Below are 24346 nucleotides of genomic sequence, written 5' to 3'. Positions count from 1 at the left end.
TGAGACCATCTTGTAAAGAGAGGTTTGTTGGTTCTAGGATGTTAGGTATTTTAGCCTTATTAAGAGCGTTATGGATGATTTTATTTATAGCTTTATGTCGGAGGTGGCGACCTTGGCTGCGGGAGCAGTCTAGGCCATGTCTTGCGTTTGGTTGAAGGGTAGGTTGCAAAGGTGACAAGTGTGTGAATGTGTAAGCTAGCGTCTAAGTCTAAATCCTATGGTAACTCTCAGTTGGTCATTGGTTAAGAGATTACCAAGGGTTAGGCTTGGAAGTGCCTCGAGCCATTCATGCCCGCCGTATTTATCGTTTAGTTGAAGAAGTTGTATATCGCTGATATCGGAAGGGTTAAGACTATTTTGTTTCTTTATAAGGGGTTCCAAGATTGATTTATTAGAAATTTCGGTTGGGAATGTTTAACCCTGGGGTTAGTAGATTCCATCTTTCGATTTCTACTGTTAAGAAATCGTCATTGGGGGTTATGAACTAGGAGATCGCGGAATTGCGAAAGGCGATTAGAGATAAAAAGAGATAGGGAGAGTAATTCTAAGTGGATCAGGTCTATACCACCAAGTTTAGCGGGTAATTGAGCAAGGTGCCAGTTAAAGTCTGATAATGAAAGATTAAGGATCCTTTCCATAAAGGTCTTTAAGCGAATATTATGTTGGGTGAAAAATCCTAAGGAGGTGAATGAGGAGGATGAGTGGAAGAGGTGCGAGATTTTAGGTAAATATAGGCACTTTTTTAGTAGATAAAAAAGTTGGTGCGATGGGATATGATTGATGAACTTTTCCAAGTTTTGCATCTCGGAGAAGGTTTTATCTATAGTTTTTTCCGAAATTTTATTATTAAGTAGTGGAGAGCCAAAGGGTTGGATTTCTTCGATTTCGATAATATTTTAATCTTTAAATGAGTCTAGGGGAATCTTGGGGTTGAGTATGCAGATTTCTGTATATTGTAAATTTAATTGCATAATTAAATTTTGAATATTTATTCATTTGTATTTACAAGTATATACGTATATATATATATATATATATATATATCCTTTTCCGTATAACTATTAAATAATAACTGTTAAGGTTGCTTGTATTATTTAAACTATGTATATCAGCCATAACCTCATTTGTATAATATATTATTAAATTTATGAAAGACTATGTAATAAATATAATTACAAATATATTATTTAAATTATATATAATCATTATTAATATATTACAATAGTTAATGGTCTCAACCTTCTCAAAATGTTTTTTTAATCTTTAAAACTTTACAAGGTAAATTTTATGTTTTTTACCTATTTTTTTGCATTTTTTACTTAATCTTAAATGTTTAGTTTATAGATTTTTGATTTTTTTAATATTAAAAATCACAAATATTATGAAACTATTTATAAGTATATCAGAGACCTGCGTATTTTAATTTTTTAAAATATAATCGGGCCAGGCTTAAAATAATTTTTTTAATATATCCAAGCCTGGCCTTAAATTTTTTCTAAAAATGCCTGGGCCTGGCCTAAATTTTTTTTAAAATATTCCCAGGCCAGGTCTGACCGAGCTAAAAAATATTTTAGAACCAGAGCAAGGAAATTTAAGTCAATGCCTCTAGGCAAGGTTCGGTCAATTGACAGGTCAAATTTGGTCAAAGGGATATTTGACCTGGTCAAATACTCTAAAATGTTATTGGTAAATAAATATATTTATTTAATAAACTAATATATATTTAAAGCATGTTTATCACTTTTACAATATATTTAAAAATATATTATTCATCAAGGCATCGATTTAATTACAATTTCATATTAAAATTAAACTAATATAAATATATTTAAAGCATGTTTATCACTCTTTTACAATATATTTAAAAATATATTTGTCATCAAGGCATCGATTTAATTATAATTTCATATTAAAATATAAGATTTTCATTTTGAAATATAAAAATAAATAAATTTTTTTCATTATTAATTTGTTAGACCTCAATATATAAATAAATGTAATAATTTTGCTAAAGCATGGATTGAGAAGTTTACTAATTGCTAATTTTTATCACATTATGTACAATTATCCATACAAGATGGGCATAGTCAATAAAATGTTAGGAGCAAATATAAATCTGTAAGAAAGCTCTGAAAGCAGCTATTGAAGAAGTTGAATATTTGCTCGAAAGAAATTATCAAATATATTAAATGAAGAAATATTTTGGAAACCTTCAAATCAATGAAGGGAAAATGTAGTAATATAAGAATATATTGTAATATACTATTTATACACTATGAATTATTACATTCGTCAATTAGATATGGTTATAATGATTAATATAATATTGAGTGAAGGTTAACACCACCTAACACCCCTAGCATCGATTACATAATATAATTATGGTCAGTTTTATTTATTTATTTTATAAATACCATATAATATAATATATTCTCGTTTACACTAATTTTTTATGGTATCAATTTGTTTAGAATAAAAAAGTTAATGTATAATATTATGCTTATTAAATGATAATACTCGCTGAAAAAAAATACGATAAAATACCGAATTGGTGAATTTTTGTATGCACCAGGTCGAATATAATCTTAAAAAAATTCAAAGCCGGAACCTAAAATTTTTTTAAAAAATATCCGGGCTAGGCCTAAAATTATTAAACCCGGGCCGGGCCTTTTTTAAAAAAAAATTCGGATCGGGTAGAAACAATTTTTTTGGAAAAAAACTGGGCCGGCCGTGCAAATGATACCTCTGCAGGTCTCAGATGTGTATAATAAATATTTTCAAATAAAATCCTTAAATTGTGTTATAATTTGACTTTTTATATTATTATATAAAATTATATTGCTTACTCATTTATTCGCGATAGATATATTTATTTTTTAAAAATTATTTTGTTTAAATATTTATCGTATTTATAAATAGTCGCCTGATTTTATATCACCTGTAGATCTCGTGATTTCTCTTAAAAAGTATAAAAGGGACGGGATTTTATAATTGTAACAACTTTTGCTTTTTTTTGTAAGATTTTCCAAATGAAAATTTATTAATTTTAGTTTTAGAGTTGTGTTGGTAAATTTTGCCTTGACAAAAACTTAGGGGGAAAGTTGTTATAGTGTCACATTAATAAATGATATTTTAAGCGGTGAATGTGATCTAAACATATGGGGAAAATTATAGTGTGGTTAGTTGATATTTGTCGAAATGTTTGTTAAAAATGTGGTGCTAATTTTAAAAATAATTGTGAAATTTGGTTAAAAGAAAATTATTGTAAATTTTAGTAGTTATGCATAATTAATTATTGGAAATAAAGTGTACAAATAATGTATCGAAATAAATCGGTGTAAGCGAAATAAATTATATAGAGAGCGCACAATGCGATAATTGGGAGAAATTTATATTAATAAAGAAATATAGGTGAAAATATATAAGTGAAGAAATTTAGAGTAGTGCCGAAATTTAAGTGTTGGAAGGGGGGAAAGAGATGTAAATTTTTATGAATGTTGTTTGATTTCCGCAGAGAGGTACGCTTCTGTACGCGGCCAAATGCGTGAAGGAACTCTGATAATTTTTGCATTAAAGATATAACAACGACTAGTGATATAATGAGGGAGTTTATTAGTTTCAAGTTTAGAAAATGAGTGTTGTACCTTTTTTTTGTGTGGGGTGAATATAAAATAATGAAAATCATCTTGCCAATGAATAGCGCGGTGATGATTAAAGAGAACCCTATTTTAGTGCGGCTAAGATAAATTAATTTACATAGGAGCCAAAATTATAAATCAACGACATGCGAAAGCTAAATGTAGCGGCGAAAGTGTTGAATAAATATCTAGAAATAAAATGGCGGTGAATCTAAATAAAAAAAATAAAAAATGGTAAGTGCTAGAAAATATATTTTTGTATATGTAGCTGTGGTAAACTTTTTCAAAATAGCAAGGCGTTCGAGTTCACAAGGAGAGATGGCAATTTTTTTAAAAAAATAAATAAATGTTGAAAAATAAAGCCAAAGGCGGTGTGTCAATGGGTTCGAATGGGGTTGAAATGACAAATGGGAGGCGAAGGAGAAAATAATATAAACAAAATGAGTTTGGCTCCAAGAGAGAAAAATAAATCCACGAGGTTTGAAATTCGACGATTAATATTATTCTAGGGAAAATGTTTCTATATAAAAGGAGGGTGCCTTATTAGGGAGGAGATGCTAAAATATATTTAGGAGAAAAGATATTCAATGTTTTTTTTTCTTACCTTTAATTTTGGAATAAAAAACGCGGAAGGAATAAAAGAGAATTGAAATGGTCGATAAAAGAAAAAAATTTGGAACCGTATTTTTGGTTAATTGAGTAGAATATAACAGCGTATTGGGTAATTTTTTTATTAAGGAAATAAATAATTTAATGAATTCACAAGGTTAAATATTTTTCTTGGTTTAAAAAAAGGAGGGGGGGGGGAATAGAAAAGATGATGTTTTAATTTTATTATGTGAAGAAATGAGTTGACGAATTATCTAAAATATGTAGATTTTCGAAATGAAAGAAAAAATAAACTTATAAGTTGATTTATGAGACTAAATTATCTTAAGATTTTGGGCTATTAAAATAAGTATGACATATATTGACTATTATTGTGTAGAAATTTAAAATATAGGAAGTGGAATTATTATATTTTTTTTCGATTAAATGAGTTAACAAATGTGTAGAGGGTGGGGTTTAGGGAAAGGGGTATCATTGGGGAGTAATCGGGGGGGGGGGAGTAGGGAAAGAGTAGATGCAAATATGTATATGTGGGGTGAATCTATAAGGAGAGAGAGAAATTTTTGTAAAATTGTAATATATTGTGCTTTGGATAATTTCAATATATCAATGCGGTGAAGTAGAAAGGAAAGAGAATGAGTTGGCTGAACCATATATAGTCACGTGATGCAGATTGACGATCATTGGCTGAATAGTGTTTTTTTATATATAAAATAGCAAATCAAGAATTGATTGTGCTAATGGATATAGATAGGTGTACCGATATTTTTGGAGGCCAATCCGATCCGACATTCCCGATATTAAATTTTACCGATCCGATATCATTACCAATGGTTTTAATTTTTAATATATTTTTTATATAACATCTGTAATTTAACTCATTTAAATATATTATAATGATAGTTACAGTTTATATTCAATTCAATTGCAATTCTAAAATTATTTAAAACATTTTTATTGATAAATATCACTTATTTATATATGTAATAAGTAATAACATTAATCTATTTACATAATAAGTAATAAAAAAATATATTATTGAAATTTGAAATAAATTTAAAAATTAATATATCGAAGATTTCTTTTTAGAAATACCAAAATTTCCAATTTATCAGAGATCAGTCTGCGGCGATGGGGTTTCAATTTCACTAAACAGATTCTGAAGAGATTATCGCACACGTTTAAAAACAGAATGCGCAAAAAAATAACAATATGGCAGATGTTTATTAATTAATTATTATTATTAAAAATTAAACATAAAATGAATTTCGATTTTATGTATAAAAATAAATGGTTTATATTTTTTTTAAAATTTATAATATTTGCCGATAACCGATATTTTAAAATGTGTGAAATATTGGCCCGATCCTATCCGATAAAAAATATCGGTACATCCTTAGATATAGATTATTATCCCGCGGGAAAAGAAATTATGGGGAATATGTATACTCTATAAAGACTAGGAGACGAATAGTTAACGCTGGGTCTAGTATTCTTTGAAACTCGATGAAGATTACGGAGGCAAATCAATAACGTTGGAGTTAGGATAACTGATATTCGATCATAAACGATGCAGCCAATGCCTACTTAAGCGAAACTATTGGGATTTTGAAAAGGAACCCCACTATACGATTAAAGATATTGGAAGGAAGATAAATTCATATGTTGGTTCTAGTGAAATATTATGCAATTCTATTTATTCAAATAAGGAATCGAATGGGATTACGTTAAATAAAAATAATAATATAAATTCTCGACAGGGGGTAAACAAAATAAGATTTTATTTTAATTTAATACATATTGAAATTAAATGTGGACAAGCAATTAATTAAGAATCGTCATGAATAAAAAGAAATTATGTTTGTAAATATATAATTTGTGATGAAAAATGAAAAAATTTTTTGATCTTCTTTGAAAATGCTCAAATAAGATTTTTATTAAAAATAATCGGGTTCGGTCCGGGCCTAATATTTTTTAAAAAAATTCGGGTTGGGTCGGGTCGGGTCGGACTTTGAATTTTTTTTAAAATATATCTAAATTTATCAATTTTATATTGAATTTTTTATGTAAAATAAAAATATTTGATTTTATTTATTGAAACTTTTATTTTGGTAATTATAAAAATTAATTTCTATATTTAAATAAATTCGGGCCGGGCTGGCAAAACTTTTTTAAAAATATTTCGGGTTCAGGCAGGCACGGGCTTGAAAAATTAGGCCCGATGCAGATCACTAATTAATACTAACTAAATTGTTAAGGCTGATTATTATTGATATTGAGGGCAATCATTGTACACAAATTAATTAGAAACCCTTATTCCAAAATTTTTATATACATTTTTTTTTTAATTACCATTACCTTATATTTCTTATGAATGTTTAAATTTGTCAAAGTTATAGCATTTATTTATAAATATTCAATAAAAAGTGCAAAAAAAAGTGTTGTTTTGATTTGTATTTAAACTGCTAAATGCTAAAATGACTCAAATCACATTTTATAAAAATTCATTAAACATAATAATTTTTATTATAAAAATATACAAAATCATAAATATGAAGATAATATAAAAAATAATAAATATGAAAATAATATAGAAAATTATAAATATAAAGGGAAAATTTCATTTTAAATTCAAAAATTTATTTCTGATTGACTATATCATTTAACATATCTTGTGTGTTTGGCTCTAAATCCTAAGATATAGATTATTATATAATTCTAATTTAACGTTATAATACTTGTGATGATATCTGTACATTTAACATATCTTGGATGTTTGGCTCATAATCCTAAGATATAGATTATTATATAGTTCTAATTTAATGTTATATACTTGTGATGATATTTGTACATTTAACATATCTTGGATGTTTGGCTCTAAATCCTAAGATATGGATTATTATATAGTTCTAATTTAATGTTATATACTTGTGATGATATTTGTACATTTAACATATCTTGGATGTTTGGCTCATAATCCTAAAATATAGATTATTATATAGTTCTAATTTAATGTTATAATACATGTGGAGATATTTGTAATTAATAGCATCCTTAGATAGTTTTAAACTGAAACTCGCTTCAGTGTGCTTGCATATATCCTTCACATTTTCTTTTAGCCAGTAAAAATCTTCAACAAATTTAAGGTGCTTGCTGTTCATCATAGCAGCACCTGAACCTAAAATATAAAATAATATTTATATATCTCTTACCATTTGTTTTTACTTGCAGCTGTATCTCTCACAAATGTCTATAAAGTCTTATATTTTCCATTAATTGAAATTCGTTCGCCATTTTATTCCCTCAATTCGCAAAAGTTTAAGGAAAAAACGATTAAAGTTTTACGAATCGTGAAACTTTTAAGAATCATGTAATTTGCGCAAAATCGAAAAAATCATTTTGGCCAACATTTTAATTTCCCATTAAAAATGCCTTATATTATTTTTTTCGTTAAACTCGCGCAAATTGCGCGGTATAATTTTTATGCAATTTTTGATATTCAGGACACAGCCTAAATGTAAATCTATTTCGATAAAACTACGGTATTACTATAAGCTTTTATAATATCTTCGATAAAATAATTAATAGATAAAAATGTTTAAACCACGGGCCTGTACTCGGATTCGTGCTCAGAGCTGGTTTAATAAAAAATTTTTACCCAAACCCAGGGGGCTGAGTTTTACGCAACCAACTAATTAACAGCACTAGTTTGCAATTACATAAATATTTTAAAGGAAAATAATTATCCTTAATGATAAATGATAACTATAAATAAAACCCTTATAAATTTTGAAATATTGAAAAAAAATTAAAATTAATTTTGCATACATATAATTTATCTAAAATGATAAGCTACTAAAAGATTCAGTGAAAAATATCGAAAGAATTTAAAGTAATAACGTTTTTTAAAATGACTATTGTGTGCCGTTGGATTAATTGCGAAAAAATAATTAAATTAGAAATAAGTAGTATTTCCATGAAATTTATATTAAATTTATAAAGAAAGATTTTAAAATGTATTTATTATAATTTTAGAAATTTATGTATTTTATGATTATAAATATTACTATTATAATAGTGATAAATCCGGCGACGTTACGTGGCGGCGCAAAGGTCTATATTTTTTTAAAAAAAATCGAAATCTATTATCTATTTCAGTTATTATAATATCCTATGTATAATATCCTTTGATTCAATTTTTTTTTAAAATTCTTAAACTTTAAAATATAAAGTAAGAGTAAGTTATAGACGATAGCTGACCTTATTGTCTTTATTTGTTAATATAAATATAATAATCGAATCGAAATATAAACAATATTCTTATATTTTTAATAGAAAATTGCTTTGCAAAGAATGTAAAAAGGCTATCAATTCTGATGCATATATTTACAAGACCTGTGATACATGGGTTCAAAAGTGATGCCTCAATGCACCTGATGAATCTTATAGGATTTGGGCTCTATTAAAATCACCATACTTTGCAGGTATTGTTATAAAATAGAAGACTCATTAATGAGGTTAAATCTACCCGGATGTATCAACCTCTAACAATAAGTTAGCTTTAATTAACATGTACTACAAGCATCCTTCTCGTGAAAGAGATAGTAAACACGTAGGGAAAGTAGATAAAATTTCCAAAAAATTGCTTGAAAGTTTTCATCCCTTTAAAAGGTATTCACCTAGGTCCTGCATAGGAGATGAAAATTGCTGCTATAGAGCGCTTTATTGGCAATTTATGGTGATGAAATTTATCATTTATATATAAGATGCGTAATCGCTATCGAAATGATAATGTATAAGTGAACATACGATATAATTTCTGCCCTATATATATTAAGCAAAAAATACAATGGCTTAAATATTTGGGACACTATTTATGATTAATTATTAAAGGACCTTTTGGCACCGATTGAAAGGTGGGCCGAGATGGCTCATATATATGCTGCAAGTGTACAGATATGAATTGGGTCCTATTACCTAAATGAAATGATTGTTTCTCATGAAACCAAAGATAATAATTCATATAATCGTGAGGTTTATGGAAGATCAGTACCTATATCACAACCAGTGGGCATAAATATTTTATGAACAAAAACCTCAATAGGGATAATGCAATGTAATCATATAATATATCTGCAACCTGTGTGTAATACATATAAGGTAACGAATGATGATAAAATTTTGGATATCGAATGCGATAAATCTATACATGACTATATTTATTATGATTTTCAAATGTCTCCACCAACACTCTCTGATGATGGTTCATATATTTCAAGCGAAGAATTTGATTTCGTAAGTATATATCCTTTTAAAATCGATACCATATAACATTACCCATTATTTGAAATCATCACCAGCAAATGATAATAATGTAGAAATATTAAATTCCAAGATTAAAGATTACTCATTAAATCGGAATGGATATACGATGGGTATGATTATGTATTGTCGTCACTATATGTTTTACACACAGGTTGCAGATATATTATATGATTACATTGCAATATCCCTAATGAGGTTTTTGTCCATAAAATATTTATACCCACTGGTTGTCATATAGGTACAGATCTTCCATAAACCTCACGATTATATGGATTATTATCTTTGTTTTTAAACAATTATCATTTTAAAAGATGATAGGACCCAATTCATTTCTGTAAAGCTGGGCTTGCAGCATATATATGAGCCATCTCGGCCCACCCTTCAATCGACGTCAAAACTTCCTTTAATAATTGATCATATTTAGTGTCCCAAATATTTAAGCCATTGTATTTTTTGCTTAATATATATAGGACAGAATTTATATCGTATGTTGACTTATATTTTATCATTTCTATGGCAGTTACGCATCTTATATATAAATGATAAATTTCATCACCATAAATTGCCAATGAAAGAGCTCTATAGCAGCAGTTTCCATCTCTTATGCAAGACCTATGTAAATACCTTTTAATTAATTCTGGACGAAAACTTTCAAGCAATTTTTTGGAAATTTTATCTACTTTCCCTACATATTTACTATCTTTTTCACCAGAGGGATGCTTGTAGTAAATGTTAATTAAAGCTAACTCATTGTTAGCGGTTGATACATCCGGGGAGATTTTTAATCTCATTAATGAATCTTCTATTTCATAACAATACTTGCAAAAATATGGTGCTTGTAATAAAGTCCAAGTCTTATAAGATTAATCAGGTACATTGATGCAATATTTATGAACCCATGTATCACAGGTCTTGCAAATACATGCATCAGAATTGATAACTTTTTTACATTCTTTGCAGAGTAATTTTCTATTTAAAATAGAAAAATATTGTTTATATTTTGATAAAATTTCTAAAAGTGTGTATATTCTAAAGTCACAACTGGGCGAACAATATGGGTGTCGAATGAGCTCATTTATAGAGGGCATGTTATATTATTATTTAAAATAATATTACATACTTCATGTATTCGCGTAATATATATTTATTTTTAAAAATTATTTCATTTAATATATATAGCATTTATGTAGTCGCCTGATTTTATATATCGTGTGGATCTCGTGATTTCTTTGTCCCAAAAAAAGTATAAAAGGGACGAGATTTTATAATTCTAACAACTTTTTTAAAAATTTTTAAATTTTTTTCAGGGTTGTATTGGTAAATTGTGTGAATTATAAAATAGCGTTGTTACTAATAGAGTTTTATATTATATAATTTTCACACTACCAAATCAAGCATCACGATGTTAGGTTTTATTACAATTAAAAATATAAATTTGAAGTAATTAATATATAACATTCATTTCTTCATAAGTACCAAATGGCGATATTTAGCTCTGAACAATGACTTAAATAAATTTGATTCAACTATGTTACAAATGGTTTCTGTTTGATAACTTGATATCAATTATGAAAAAAAAAATATAATTAAAAATAGAAAAATTTAATGAAAATACCCCAAAGCATTTATACTTAAACGCCTCGATTTGAGCCAATTTTTAAACACGGCTAACTTAGTATAATACTTCGCAAGCTGGAAGATTTTGCTCATAGATGGCAAAAAGGTCTTGATATCTATTAGCGAGGTTTCGAGGCTTTGGCAATGTTTTTCTGGCTAAAATATTGAGTTAGCCGTTTTTAAAAGTCGTCTCAAAATCGAGCCGTTTAACAACACTAAGCTTACTATAAGAGCTATTCACAAGTTTTTTTTTCCTTACTTATTTTATTTTGTATATCTCTATGTCAATGAAATGTGAATTTTTTTGTAAAACGTTCAAATAAGGTTTCTCAAATTATTTCCAAGCAAAGCTTACCTATTTGTAACTTATTTTAATTTGCAGAATAAAATATTTAAAAATAATTAAATAATTGCAGTTAGTTCTAACTCACAAAAATAAAATAAGTGTAATTGGTAATTGAGTACTTTTTTTTTGAAAAAGTAATTAAAATTAGTAATTATGTCTAAACAATTATAAAAAAAACACGATTTAGCCAATTTAAAAAAAAATAACACCAAATCAAGAATTTAGCCAAACATAATATTATACAAGACTCGAGATTTTGCCAAAAGAACCAAACTTTGCTTAATTTTTTTGACGAAATTTTTAGGGGTTAAAGTAATATTTAAAATATAGGGCTATGCTGATCCTCGAGATTTTTACCCGACCCAATATTCGTATAAAACCGATCCGATATTTAGATATATTTTTTTATTTACCATCTATTCTTTTTGCTAAAAAAAGAAGTAACTATTAAACTATGATCAAGACAAGTAACGCCGCATTTATAGTGAGCCCGATCTACTCAAGCGATGCGGAATTAATCGCTGCGTAAATATAGGCGTATCCAGAATTTTTCATTTAGGGGGAGAGGGGGAAGCCTATTCGGCTGGGTTTTCCGGCATAAATTTTATTGGAGGGCTTTAGGCCCACTTATTGTAGGCATTTGGCTATATTATATTTTAAAAATTTTGAATCATGGTCGTTTATTTTAAAAAGTTATTAACTTTTAGACTCATTTTTCTTTTAAATTCCTCTTTATAATGATATTTTGTGTACATTTTTTAAGGTTTTTTTTTATTAGCTTAAAAGGATATTTACGAGAACAGGAAAATTTGCAAAATGGTTAAGAAAGTCATATTTATTTAGTGCATTATCACGAAATGATTAAATATATTGTGTTTTTTTTATGATCAATATTTATGGTTGAATGTGGTATGGTTAAATATTTTTAGATTTTTTTTTATCAAATGTAACAAAAGAAAGAAAGAAAAAAAGAGAAAACCTTTTTTTAGGCATTACAAAAAAAAATAAATATAGAATTATTCACATTCATTATTATGACAATCGCTCAACTCAAGGAATGGTCAGCTGAAGGAATTTTTTTAATTGGATGAAATGTATTTGTATCTGAGTGTAAGGAGTAGGATTAAAGGTTAGAGAGCTACGGGTTAAAGTTATTTAAAGATTTGAGAGATATTACATAAATTATTAAAAAACCTATCAAACCTAACAGATCATGTGATTATAAATAAACGAATAAGAATTTAAATAAATCGGCTGCTGTAAATTGCGATTTCCCTGAGTTGGGACCATAATCTATAATAACTAAAATCAATGATAATACGATCGGTTCTTTTTTTTTGAAAATATCTACCCAAGATGACTTCTTTTATATATCCCGATCTGATATTATCGGCACTGCCCTACTAAAATCCTGATTTCGCCATATAAAAGTTTTTTTTAACAGCTACTAGGAATATAGTAATCAATTCATTTTTAAGGTAAATTATGCCCAACACTCGATAACCCCTTCTCCACCTGCCATAAATTTTTTTTAAAAGAAATAAGTATTGCAAGCAAAATATGTAGAAAAAATATACAAGATAACAGCTATAAGATTTATTTTAAAATGTTTGTGCTTATATTTTATATATTTTTATAAATTATTTTATATCCCAAATCAAAGTTCAAATGTTAAATGTAAATATGTTAAAAAGAAAATTATATGTAATATAAATTTCTATCATTTGATTATATTATATTTTATTTTATTTTATACAATATTGTTTCTGGCAGATAAAAAAAATGGCGAATTCATATAAATAAATTATTTATTTTAAAATTTAATCAATTATCTATAAATGCCAATTGTTTAAAAATACCTTTTTTTTCTAAACGTTTTTATTATGGGGATAATTATAAAAGGAAAAGGAAAGAGAGATATACGTGATATATAGCGCATCGCCCTCTAACGTTGAATACACAACAGAGCTACGCTAGGTTTTCCTCATTTCCATCTAATTGGAACAATTTAATTTGGGTATAAAAGTAAAAATATGAGGAGCCCTCCACACGTTTGTGGGCAAGCCGCACGTACTTGTAGGCACAACATTTCGAAAAATGTTGCTTAAACCTCTATAGGCTTTAATTTAAAAGGAGTGGGACAAAGAAAAAGCCTATACCCGAGAACTACAGTATAACTTAATTACTTTAAAGGTGGGTGATGGCTGATTTTAAGCTTAATTTCTTTAGTGTAAATTATAATTGCTATCAATATTGAGATATAATGTACATAGAATCTGTAAATAAATATGATTAAAATAAAATAATATTTACCGTTCTATCACTTCAAATTTTCCACCGGAAGTCGATATAAAGTTTAAAGGATTTTGAAAATTTATATCCAAAGAGAGATATAGAAAGAAAGAAAGAAAGAAAAAAAAGAAAGAAAGAAAAAAAAAAAGAAAGAAAGAAAGAATATAAATTGCTTATTATCTTATAAAATTTAAAAGATTTATCATCTATATATCATTCGCATATTTTTTTTAAAGATAATAATTCATTCCACGAGAAAAAAAAACATCACTGAAATAACTATTCCCATAAATCAATAAAATAATTTTTAAAACTTTTATCGAAAAATATTTTTAAAAATCTATCAATCAAAAAAATCTTCGGCCGATAACTTTTATCAAAATATATTTTTAAAAATCCATCAATCAAAAAAGGATCTATATTAAAATTTGAGAAAATTTTACCATGGTTTGCAGTAAATTAGCGCGAACGACTTTATTACACAGACTCAAACCCGAGACACACGCCTATCATTTCTCGTCACTATTTGCCCGGGATTCTATTGCCAATGTCACTAGTGGTTTTTTTTCGCGCGCTTTCTTTCATTTTAATTGTTCTTCTATAAACCCCATTCAAAATACCGCTAAGAGAACCTCCAAAACAACCGGTTATTACTCCAAACTGCTCTCCCCGCGTAAACAATACTCGACCAACCTCAACTATCAGTCACGAAAAAACGTGTTTACTTTACCCAGACGCCAATATAATTATTCCCACCCAAAATCCATAAAATTTATACAGAATGTCGATAAAGTCGTCAAAAAGCCTCCCGATAAGAATATCGTGGCCATAAGACGAGAAACTCAAAGTCTGTGGGAGAGGCGGGCCCCCTTAGCACCTTTCCACGTCAAAAGAATATGCTCACAGGGAGTTAAAGTGTTACTTCAACCTTCCAACCGCCGGGCTTATCCAATGGACGTAATACAGGAAAAAATAATAATATAAATTTTACTATATTTTTAAAAGAAAAACCTTGCCTTTAAAAGTAAAATAATAGTAAAAAATAAAATTATTATTGGAGTTAATTTGCATTTATAAATATTGCAATATTAATAATTGTCACAGTTTAACGAATTAATTAATATAAAATAGTTCCTATTGGATTATAAACGACATTGATAAACGTAGAAAATAAGTTCTAAGTAAGTTAGGTTTTAAAAATATTTAAATCATGCCGTTAATTTGGTTAGAAATTGCACTAATCAGGGTTTACAAAAAATACGAAAATATACCTTAGAAATTTTGCTATTTTTATTTTAAAATATATGGTCTATGGTATTAATATCAATTTTAACCGTATCACGTCAATACCGCGAATGTATTATCGCGAATGCATTATCGCGAATGTCGATTACCGCGAAAAGATATTATAGCGAATGCATTACCGTGAATGCATTATAGCGAATGTATCATAGCGAATATATTAGCGCGAATGCATTACCGCGAAAATATTATAGCGAATGCATTACAGCGAATGTAATACCGCGAATGCATTATTGCGAATGCATCATAGCGAATGTATTATAGCAAATATATTAGCGCGAATGCATTATAGCGAATGCATTACCGCGAAAACATTATAGCGAATGCATTACAGCGAATGTAATACCGCGAATTATCGCGAATGCATCATGTATTATAGCGAATATATTAGCGCGAATGCATTACCGCGAAAATATTATAGCGAATGCATTACAGCGAATGTATTATCGCGAATGTATCATAGCGAATGTATTAGAGTGAATACATTACAGCGAATGCATTATCGCGAATGCATCATAGCGAATGCAATATCGCGAATGCATTACAACTAACATTATCACAATGCAATAGTGATTTATATTTGAAAAATTATATTTAACCCATTTATTAAGTTCCAAAAAACCAGAGAACCAGCTTAATTGTCTATATTTTTTTAAAGTAGCGTTTTAAAATTATTTACCTCTAAAACACGTCACTTGTTATTTATGAAATTCGTATTTTATTAAAAAATATGTGGAATTTGGTATACTCAATTTTTTTAACGATTAGATTAAGTCGTTTTTTACAAAAGACCCTATTAATAAATATTTTAATATTTTATATTTTAAGATTGATTCTAGTACAAAGCGAATTTTTGCCCCAACAAGCCCCATGAATTTTTAATTTTTTTTCTAATTCTTTTGATTATCAATTACCAGAAAAGGTGAAAGTTAAAGGGAAAAAAATAGAATTTAAAGCTATAATAGCCAATGAATACTTATTATATCATATTTTTAAGCATAATATAATTAATTCGACCTAATTCTACTAGCCCCTAGTTACTGATATGATTAACCCTTTCCAGCCCTAAAAAAATATGTTGATAATTTTTTAAATTTTTTAAATAAGATTAGATGAAGGGGAACATTGGATTGAGACCTCTATCTTATTAAATCTTTTGTAATCGTCAAAATTATTAATTTTATAGCTTTAAAACATAAAATCTTATCTTTTTTAAATTTAAACATTGTTAAATTTAAAAATAATAAATGCCAACTCCTGTTTCAAATATAAATCTTAAAATGATAAAAAATATATTTAATTATATATTTTGGTGGTATCAATAGATGATATGTGAATTTAGTTCATATTTAATATTTTGTAAGTTATTTTCAAATCATATTATTCTGCTTGAAAGGGAATGCCTACAATAAATATTTTTAAACATAATGATTATGAGACTTTCTGAAATAGGAAAAGAAGATTTTTTAATTTCATATTCTGTCTATTTAATTATTTCTAAATCTCACTGTGCAAATTGGTTTATTATTCATGATACGGTTTAAAACAATTTTAACTTTAAGAGAGACAGAAGGCCACAAATCCATATTTTTATGCCGTTTAATATTATAGTGAAAAACATATTAATTATGCTTTAATATTATTTACTTATCTTAAATTCCGTATAAAACAATTTATAAAATACAGAGAAATATTCAAAATAACGAAATTTGGAAATTTAGGGCAGGGCTTTAAATAATCAGAGCTAAAAAATGCAGACCGAAGTACACAGGTATATTAATTTACGACATTTATATTATTTATTTTATTACTAATTATGACATTGAAATATGTTAAATTCAATTTTGTCAGTAATGTAAAAAATAGCTATAAAAGTATAATTTTTTTGGCGTTGATAAAGGGGTAACTACCTGAATCACGGGGAAATTTTTGATCTTTTTTTTATTTATTTATTTTTTAAAATATTTTTTATGTGGTCACTTGAATATTTATTTTTTTTATATATTTTTATGTGGTCATTTGAATAATTATTATTTTAACTTATATATTTTTATGTGGTCATTTTAATAATTATTATATGGTCATTTTATTATTAAGAAAACCTCTCATTTGTATATATGTGAATATAGTTATTTTAGTAATTTGTTTTTCCTTAAAAATATATATATTTCTATATTATCATTAATCATAATTAAAATTAGACATAAATTTGATATAAAAAATAAATTTTTTATTTTTATAGGCAAAATATATTTAAAAATAATTTTAAAATGGCGTAAAATTATTTATGACCCAGACAAAATGTTTTTAAGATTATTTTATCCCTTTTTTTTATTCAAGGGTGTTCTGAGAATTTATATTACAGCAACTGGCATGTTTTTAAGGTGATACGTGATATTAAGCGCACTAGCCCTAAACGTCATACATATAGCAAAAGTTATATATACAACAGAGCAACGCTTGGTTCTCTTATGAAAAAACCCATCAAACTGGGATAAAAAATGGGAAAATAATTAAGAGGACCATCCACGATTTTTGGGCAGGCCGCAGTTACCTGTGCGCGTAAGTGGCAAAGCCACTCACTTAAACGCCCATGGGAAGTAAACAGATAAAAGCCCATGCCCGATTAAGTAAGTTATGATTATGGAGGGTCATATTGGCAATGTTACAATTTACAATTTAAGTCTTAGGAGTAACTGGGAAATAGAAATATGCATAGATTAAGTATTTGATATTATACAGTATCCTGAACTAAAATTAAACTGGAAAATAAAACTGAAAAAAGAAAAGAATAAAGCTATAAAATTACTTTTAAATTATTTGTAAAATACTTTTAATTAATAATACTTTACAAATATCTAGAAAATAAATTAGCAGTGCGTCACTATTAAATTTACTACATTTTATCTTTAATTTAGTATTAAATTATATTGTATCTTGTATTAAAAATAAAATAGAACAAGACTAAAACCAAAAGTAAAATAGAAAATGTACACATTTAATACTTAACATATTTTAAATATTACCTTATACAGTATCCTGAACTAAAATTAAAAAAGAAAAAATAAAACTGAAAAGAAAATAGAACTGTAAAACTACTTTTAAATTATTTGTAAAAAATACTTTTAATTAATAATATTTTACAAGGATCTTGAAGATCAATTAGCAGTGTGTCACTATTTAAATTTACTACTTATCTTTAATTTTGTATTGAAAATTAAATTGTATCTTGTAATAAAAACAAAATAGGAAAAGGACTAAAACCAAAAAGTGATTAAAAATGTACATATTTATATTAGACATTAATAGAGAGGGAGTATGGACTAGCGATAGAGTAAAAAGGTTTGGTCAAAAAGAATAAAATAAATTATGTCAATTAACAAAAAGATAAAATTAAGACTTACATAAAAAGTATAGAATTAAAGCCATCTGAACGTAATGTAATAAATAAGCTAAGAATAGTAAAGATTCGAAAATTTTTGTCATTTTATTTTACATATTATTAAAATATTTTTATTTTTTATAGAAACAAATTACTCAATATATCATTTAAATAATTATGATTAAAAGTTATAAAGGTTTAGATCTAGAGATATATAATAACTTTGTTTACAGGCTTGATAAAAAGGTGCCTCCTACCTACTACTATAGGTGAGTAGGGAGAGATACTCACAAGTGTATGGCCAGGCTCACATGCCGAAATAATGAAAAAATTCCAAATAAATTCGAGCACAATCATATTCTGGATATTGCTCAAACTGAGTCACGAAAAATTGTTAACGAAATTAAGCATAAAGCGAAAACAACTATCGATACTCCCAGTATGATTATCTCGGAGATATCGTCAAATCTAGATGAATCCATCGCAATGAAGTTTCCTAACTCCAGCCTTATTAAAAGGATAATACACCGTACAAGAAGCTCTCACAATCATCCACCACCTTGCACAACTTCTTTGGCCGAATGAGCAATATCCGGAATATGATTGTGCTCGAATTTATTTGGAATTTTTTCATTTTTTCGGCATGTGAGCCTGGCCATACACTTGTGAGTATCTCTCTCTACGCACCTATAGTAGTAGGTAGGAGGCACCTTTTTATCAAGCCTGTAAACAAAGTTATTATATATCTCTAGATCTAAACCTTTATAACTTTTAATCATAATTATTTAAATGATATATTGAGTAATTTGTTTCTATAAAAAATAAAAATATTTTAATAATATGTAAAATAAAATGACAAAAATTTTCGAATCTTTACTATTCTTAAAAAACAAGCCAGTTGCTGTAATATAAATTCTCAGAACACCCTTGAATAAAAAAAAGGGATAAAATAATCTTAAAAACATTTTGTCTGGGTCATAAATAATTTTACGCCATTTTAAAATTATTTTTAAATATATTTTGCCTATAAAAATAAAAAATTTATTTTTTATATCAAATTTATGTCTAATTTTAATTATGATTAATGATAATATAGATATATATATATTTTTAAGGAAAAACAAATTACTAAAATAACTATATTCGCATATATACAAATGAGAGGTTTTCTTAATAATAAAATGACCATATAATAATTATTAAAATTACTATAAAATAACTTTCATGAAACTCTATTCGCGATATGATAATGCATTCGCTATAATGCATTCGCGATAATTCATTCGCTATAATGCATTCGCTATAATGGATTCGCGATAATTCATTCGCTATAATACATTCGCTATAATACATTAGCTATAATATTTTCGCTGTATTATATTCGCTATAATGCATTCGCGGTAATGCATTCGCTATATTATATTCGCGATAATGCATTCGCTATAATATCTTTTCGCGGTAATCGACATTCGCGATAATGCATTCGCGATAATACATTTCGCGCTAAAATTTTCGCGGTATTGACATGTAACCATTTTAACAGTGTAGTCATAGTCATCTCATATTAAACTAAATTCAGTTCGCATCAGGCTTTACCGTTGTATATGCGTAGTGTGTACCCTGTACTATATTTTATTATATATGTAGCTTTTATATACTCAGTGGCGCTTAGTGTTGTTGAACAAATTTGAACCGATTTTTATAAAACGGCTAACTCGAGAAAAAATATTGCCTAAGCCTCGAGATTTCGTTAATAGATGTCCTTACACCTTTATGCTATCTCTATGAGCAAAATCTTCGGTCTTGCATAATATTTTTCGGGATAAAATATTGAGTTCGCCGTTTTTTAAAAAATTGGCCCTTTTTAACTTATTTTTTTTTACCTCGTTATAAGAAGACAATCCAAACACCTCTAAGCCACTGAGGAAGAAAATCGTTCCTCGGTCATAAAAATAAATGGTATTTATAGGAAGGTTTGTAAAAATGACACGTAAGGGTAAACAAAAATACTGTCATATTATCGTGGCCGATATAGAATTTGAGTCCGCTTTTATATTTTCTCTATTATTTATAGTTAACTTAGTAAGCACGAGCGTGAGTCAATTAATTTTTGAAAATTTGGAATCAAATTTTTTTTGACGTTTTGGACAGTCTTATTCTGATGTTTTGGACAGTTTTAAATATAATTATACGAGAGGGTTTCATTGCACTTCAATCAGGATTATAAGAAAATAAAAATGTCTTTCAGGAAATAAATGACGCTTCAGAAGCGTTTACACTTTACATATGTATCTAAAAAAATATTGTTTTTGTTGAAGAAAGTAAGAAAGAATGAAAGAATGAAAAGATAAAAAGAGAAAGAAAAGAAAAGAAAAGAAAGAATTTTTAGCTCGAATACCAAAATGTTATGGTTATAAAAAATAATAATCAAAGCCAAAATAAATCGTTAAATAAAATGAAATTTTTCAATATTCTATATCGCAATTATATATTTTTTAATGTATTTTATCTAATTGATTGGTTTCTGTTAGTTTGGTTTTTTTACCGATAAAATTTGGCAAACATTTTTAAAAAAAAAAAAAATTGTTTTCTTATTGAAAAAAAAGAAAGGCATTTTTACAAGACTACAGCCAATATATATAGTTCATTATTTTATTCTTCAATTATTAGAATGCCACAGGAGAAAAAATCTCGAAGAAATGAAAGAAAGAAAGGAATAAAGAAAGAAAGAAGAGAAAGAAAGAAAGTTTTTATTAATATAATAAATTATCAAATATAGAATTCTAACTTTTCTGATTTCTTTAGCGATTAAAAAAAACATACCACCATATCTTTGTGTAAATTTAAGTTAAATATATAAAATTAAATTCGCCGCTTTAAGGAATACGCGAACGCCGGTGCCATAATCCAGGAGGATATAATGGATGCTTCGTTGATCATTGGCGTAAAGCGGCCGTCCAATATAGAGGAACTTATCCCCAATAAGACTTACCTCTTTTTCTCGCACACGCACAAAGCCCAAATCGATAATATGTCACTCCTCGACGCTATTGTTGAAAAGGTAAGCGTCCTTACATAATTTTCTACACAATTTATCCAAATCGGTAGAATGTAACCCCATTTGTATACATGTTTTTATTAACCTAAACCGCTTCGATTATTTCGGAACCCGAATCGAACTCTAAAAACTTTCAGACTCATAACCGGAGTGGAACCTCCAAATTAATGGATACGGGTTTAATCTCTTCAATGAAATGAAACACACCCATCGAGTAATAATATTTTTAAGTATATATTATTACCAAGAATATCAAATTGATCGATTACGAAAAAATGGTGGACACCAACGGTCAAAGGGTTATAGCGTTCGGCAAATATGCTGGTGTGGCGGGTATGATCAATATATTGCACGGTTTGGGACTGCGATTCTTAGCCCTGGGTCATCATACCCCTTTCATGGTATTAAATACTTAATATTAATACACATTATTTTCAAATATTTTTTCGTGGTATATAATTAAAAGTCATGTTATGTTGATATCTTTGGAGTGCCTTATTTATTTAATAATCATATTAAGGATAAATGGAGATGTAAATCATATTCCACTGAACCTTTGGAAGCACAATGCCTCATTTGCATCCATTTCTGCGGCTTCGAGTCTATATTTCTAAAAGAGATTTTTTTTGAAATCTTACTATAAAAAAGGAATAAAATAAAAAATAATACTGAATGCATTTAAAATCCTGGATCTTTGTCGCCCGCTATATTTTTCCTCGTACCTACTATACAAAGATATGTGTTTCTAAAACCTTTTAATTTCGATATAAATAGAACGTAGGCCTGGCTCACAATTATCGGAACAGCAACGTAGCTAGACAGGCCATAAGAGACGTCGGTTATCAAATAGCCCTGGGATTGATGCCCAAATCGGTGGGACCACTGACCTTCATATTCACGGGTACTGGGAACGTTTCACAGGTTCGCAGTTTTCAATACCATTATGATATGTAACACACAACCGATGGGCGTTATTTTTTTTTTAAATAAAGGTAACGCGTTACAAGCCCCAACATTTTTTACCCCGTAATGATAAATTTAGCAAACGAGGACACTCTTTAGCTTCGTTCAATAAGGAAAATTTATTTAAATGAGCTTGAGAATATTATCAAACTTTTTTTTTAAAAAAAATTTATAAATATTAAAGGGCGCAAGAGAGGTTTTTAATGAACTTCCGCACGAATACGTCGACGCCGCAACACTTCCTAAGATATCGAAATACGGAAGTTTAATGATTTAATTTTTCTTCATCTTTTTTTTTTTTGCGCGAATTGATTTTAAGAAATTTTCTTTATTTTTTTTTTATATCAGAAAATGTAAATACGATAGCTCTAAATAAAGTTAAAACGTCCGCTGGGACCAAATGGACGCGTCCCCTCCCCCTTAAAACAGTTTTGTCCCGTCTCGTTCTCGAGAGAAGAGACGTGGCTGACCTCTATAATAACTTTATCGTATATCGAGATACATTTGATAATACATCATAATATCATTTTATAATATTTCATAAATTTATTTTATTCAAAAAAAACGGGAAAATATGATAATATCTCGCCCTCATATTTTATTTATAAGGAAGATAAAAAATAACGTTATTCGCATAATAATTTTTACGATAATCAAATCATTAATTGGCAAAAAATTTAAAAAAAAATTAAATACCCAATTAAAACTGAACAATTATCGAAGAATCAACCCCCCCCCCCAATAAATCTTCCACTCTGCACCCATGATGTCAATCTCCAATCAGTTCGTTTTCAACTCTGGGAAGCTGGCGTTCCAACTACCCGCCGGTATTTGATATGGGTTCATTTGGTTGTACAGGTCTAACCGCGTTCTTTGGTCTTCTAGCGAGCCTCCTAGCTTTCCAATAATAACACATCCTCATGGACTGCATTCCTCGTCTTCCGGGGTTGAGCAGCTGTGCCCCGGGTAGGAGTAATTCGGAATGCTTGTCTTGATTCACCCGGCGGATTCGAATATATACTCATTCCTGATGTTCATCTTTTCAACGTATACGTTGTACCAACCCATAGCTACATAAATAATATCTTTTAATCGATTAAATTTTTCTCCATAAAAAAATTAAATGATGCAGAGTATTTGTAATGATTGCACTTATTCATCACTTTTTTCTCTACATTTTTTTACCCTAAAACATACAAATTTATTTGACAATTTAAGTTACTAATCAAAGTTTACTATTTTTACCAAATATGGCAATTAAAATTTATATATATATAAAATTAAGGACACCTGCCAAATTAGATTTTCTTCTTACTTTCGTAAAATTTGGGAGAATCCAAAAAAAGATTAAAAACCGCCAAATTTTATTTCTTGTCTCCCTTTAGAAACTTTTTAAGGAGCTCATTCGCTCAATTTTATTTCTTTTTTTCCCCATTTCATCACTTTATGGCTTTGCTCTAAATTATTTAATCTCAATTTCATTGTGATATTTATTACACAATCTCCTATTGTATTATTTAAATTTCATTTTCAAACTCTTTTCTTTCTTTTAACTTTTACCCACCACTACATCAGGAAATGTTCAAATACATCTCATATATTAATTGATATATCCCAATAGTAATACTCTTCCTATACCTTTAAACCTATATAAAGAATATTTTTTCCGTGTTAAATATTATATATTAAAAAGCAGTGTATTTCTCCTTCGGGAAATGCTTCCACCCCCACCCCCTTCCTTTATTTTAATAAATTTAAATTTACAGTACAAGCATATATATATTGTACACTTATTATTTTTTGATCACCTACAT

General features: G+C 28.0%; 1 protein-coding gene across 8 annotated transcripts in view; it reads left to right on the top strand.

Annotated features, from left to right (window-relative positions):
- Positions 1-24346, top strand: part of LOC135922064 (alpha-aminoadipic semialdehyde synthase, mitochondrial-like) — a 38489-nt gene that overhangs the window by 1244 nt on the left and 12899 nt on the right. The window contains exons 1-6 of one of the 8 annotated variants that reach the window (XM_065456476.1): positions 5992-6010; positions 14241-14784; positions 21393-21572; positions 21818-21970; positions 22344-22490; positions 22717-22795. In XM_065456476.1, coding sequence (XP_065312548.1) covers positions 14272-14784; positions 21393-21572; positions 21818-21970; positions 22344-22490; positions 22717-22795 — 1072 coding nt within the window. In that variant the 5' untranslated portion in view covers positions 5992-6010; positions 14241-14271. Of the gene's footprint in view, positions 1-5574; positions 6011-14102; positions 14785-16837; positions 16901-21181; positions 21258-21392; positions 21573-21800; positions 21971-22343; positions 22491-22716; positions 22796-24346 lie in introns of those variants that run through there. The other 7 variants (XM_065456477.1, XM_065456475.1, XM_065456478.1 and 4 more) reach the window with 7 other exon arrangements.

The sequence above is a fragment of the Gordionus sp. m RMFG-2023 genome, chromosome 1 (assembly GCF_954871325.1).
Source record: "Gordionus sp. m RMFG-2023 chromosome 1, tfGorSpeb1-WG-v2, whole genome shotgun sequence".
In the NCBI taxonomy this organism is placed as follows: domain Eukaryota; kingdom Metazoa; phylum Nematomorpha; class Gordioida; order Chordodea; family Parachordodidae; genus Gordionus; species Gordionus sp. m RMFG-2023.
Note: the sequence above shows the minus strand (reverse complement) of the source record. Positions and strands in the feature narration are given on the sequence as shown.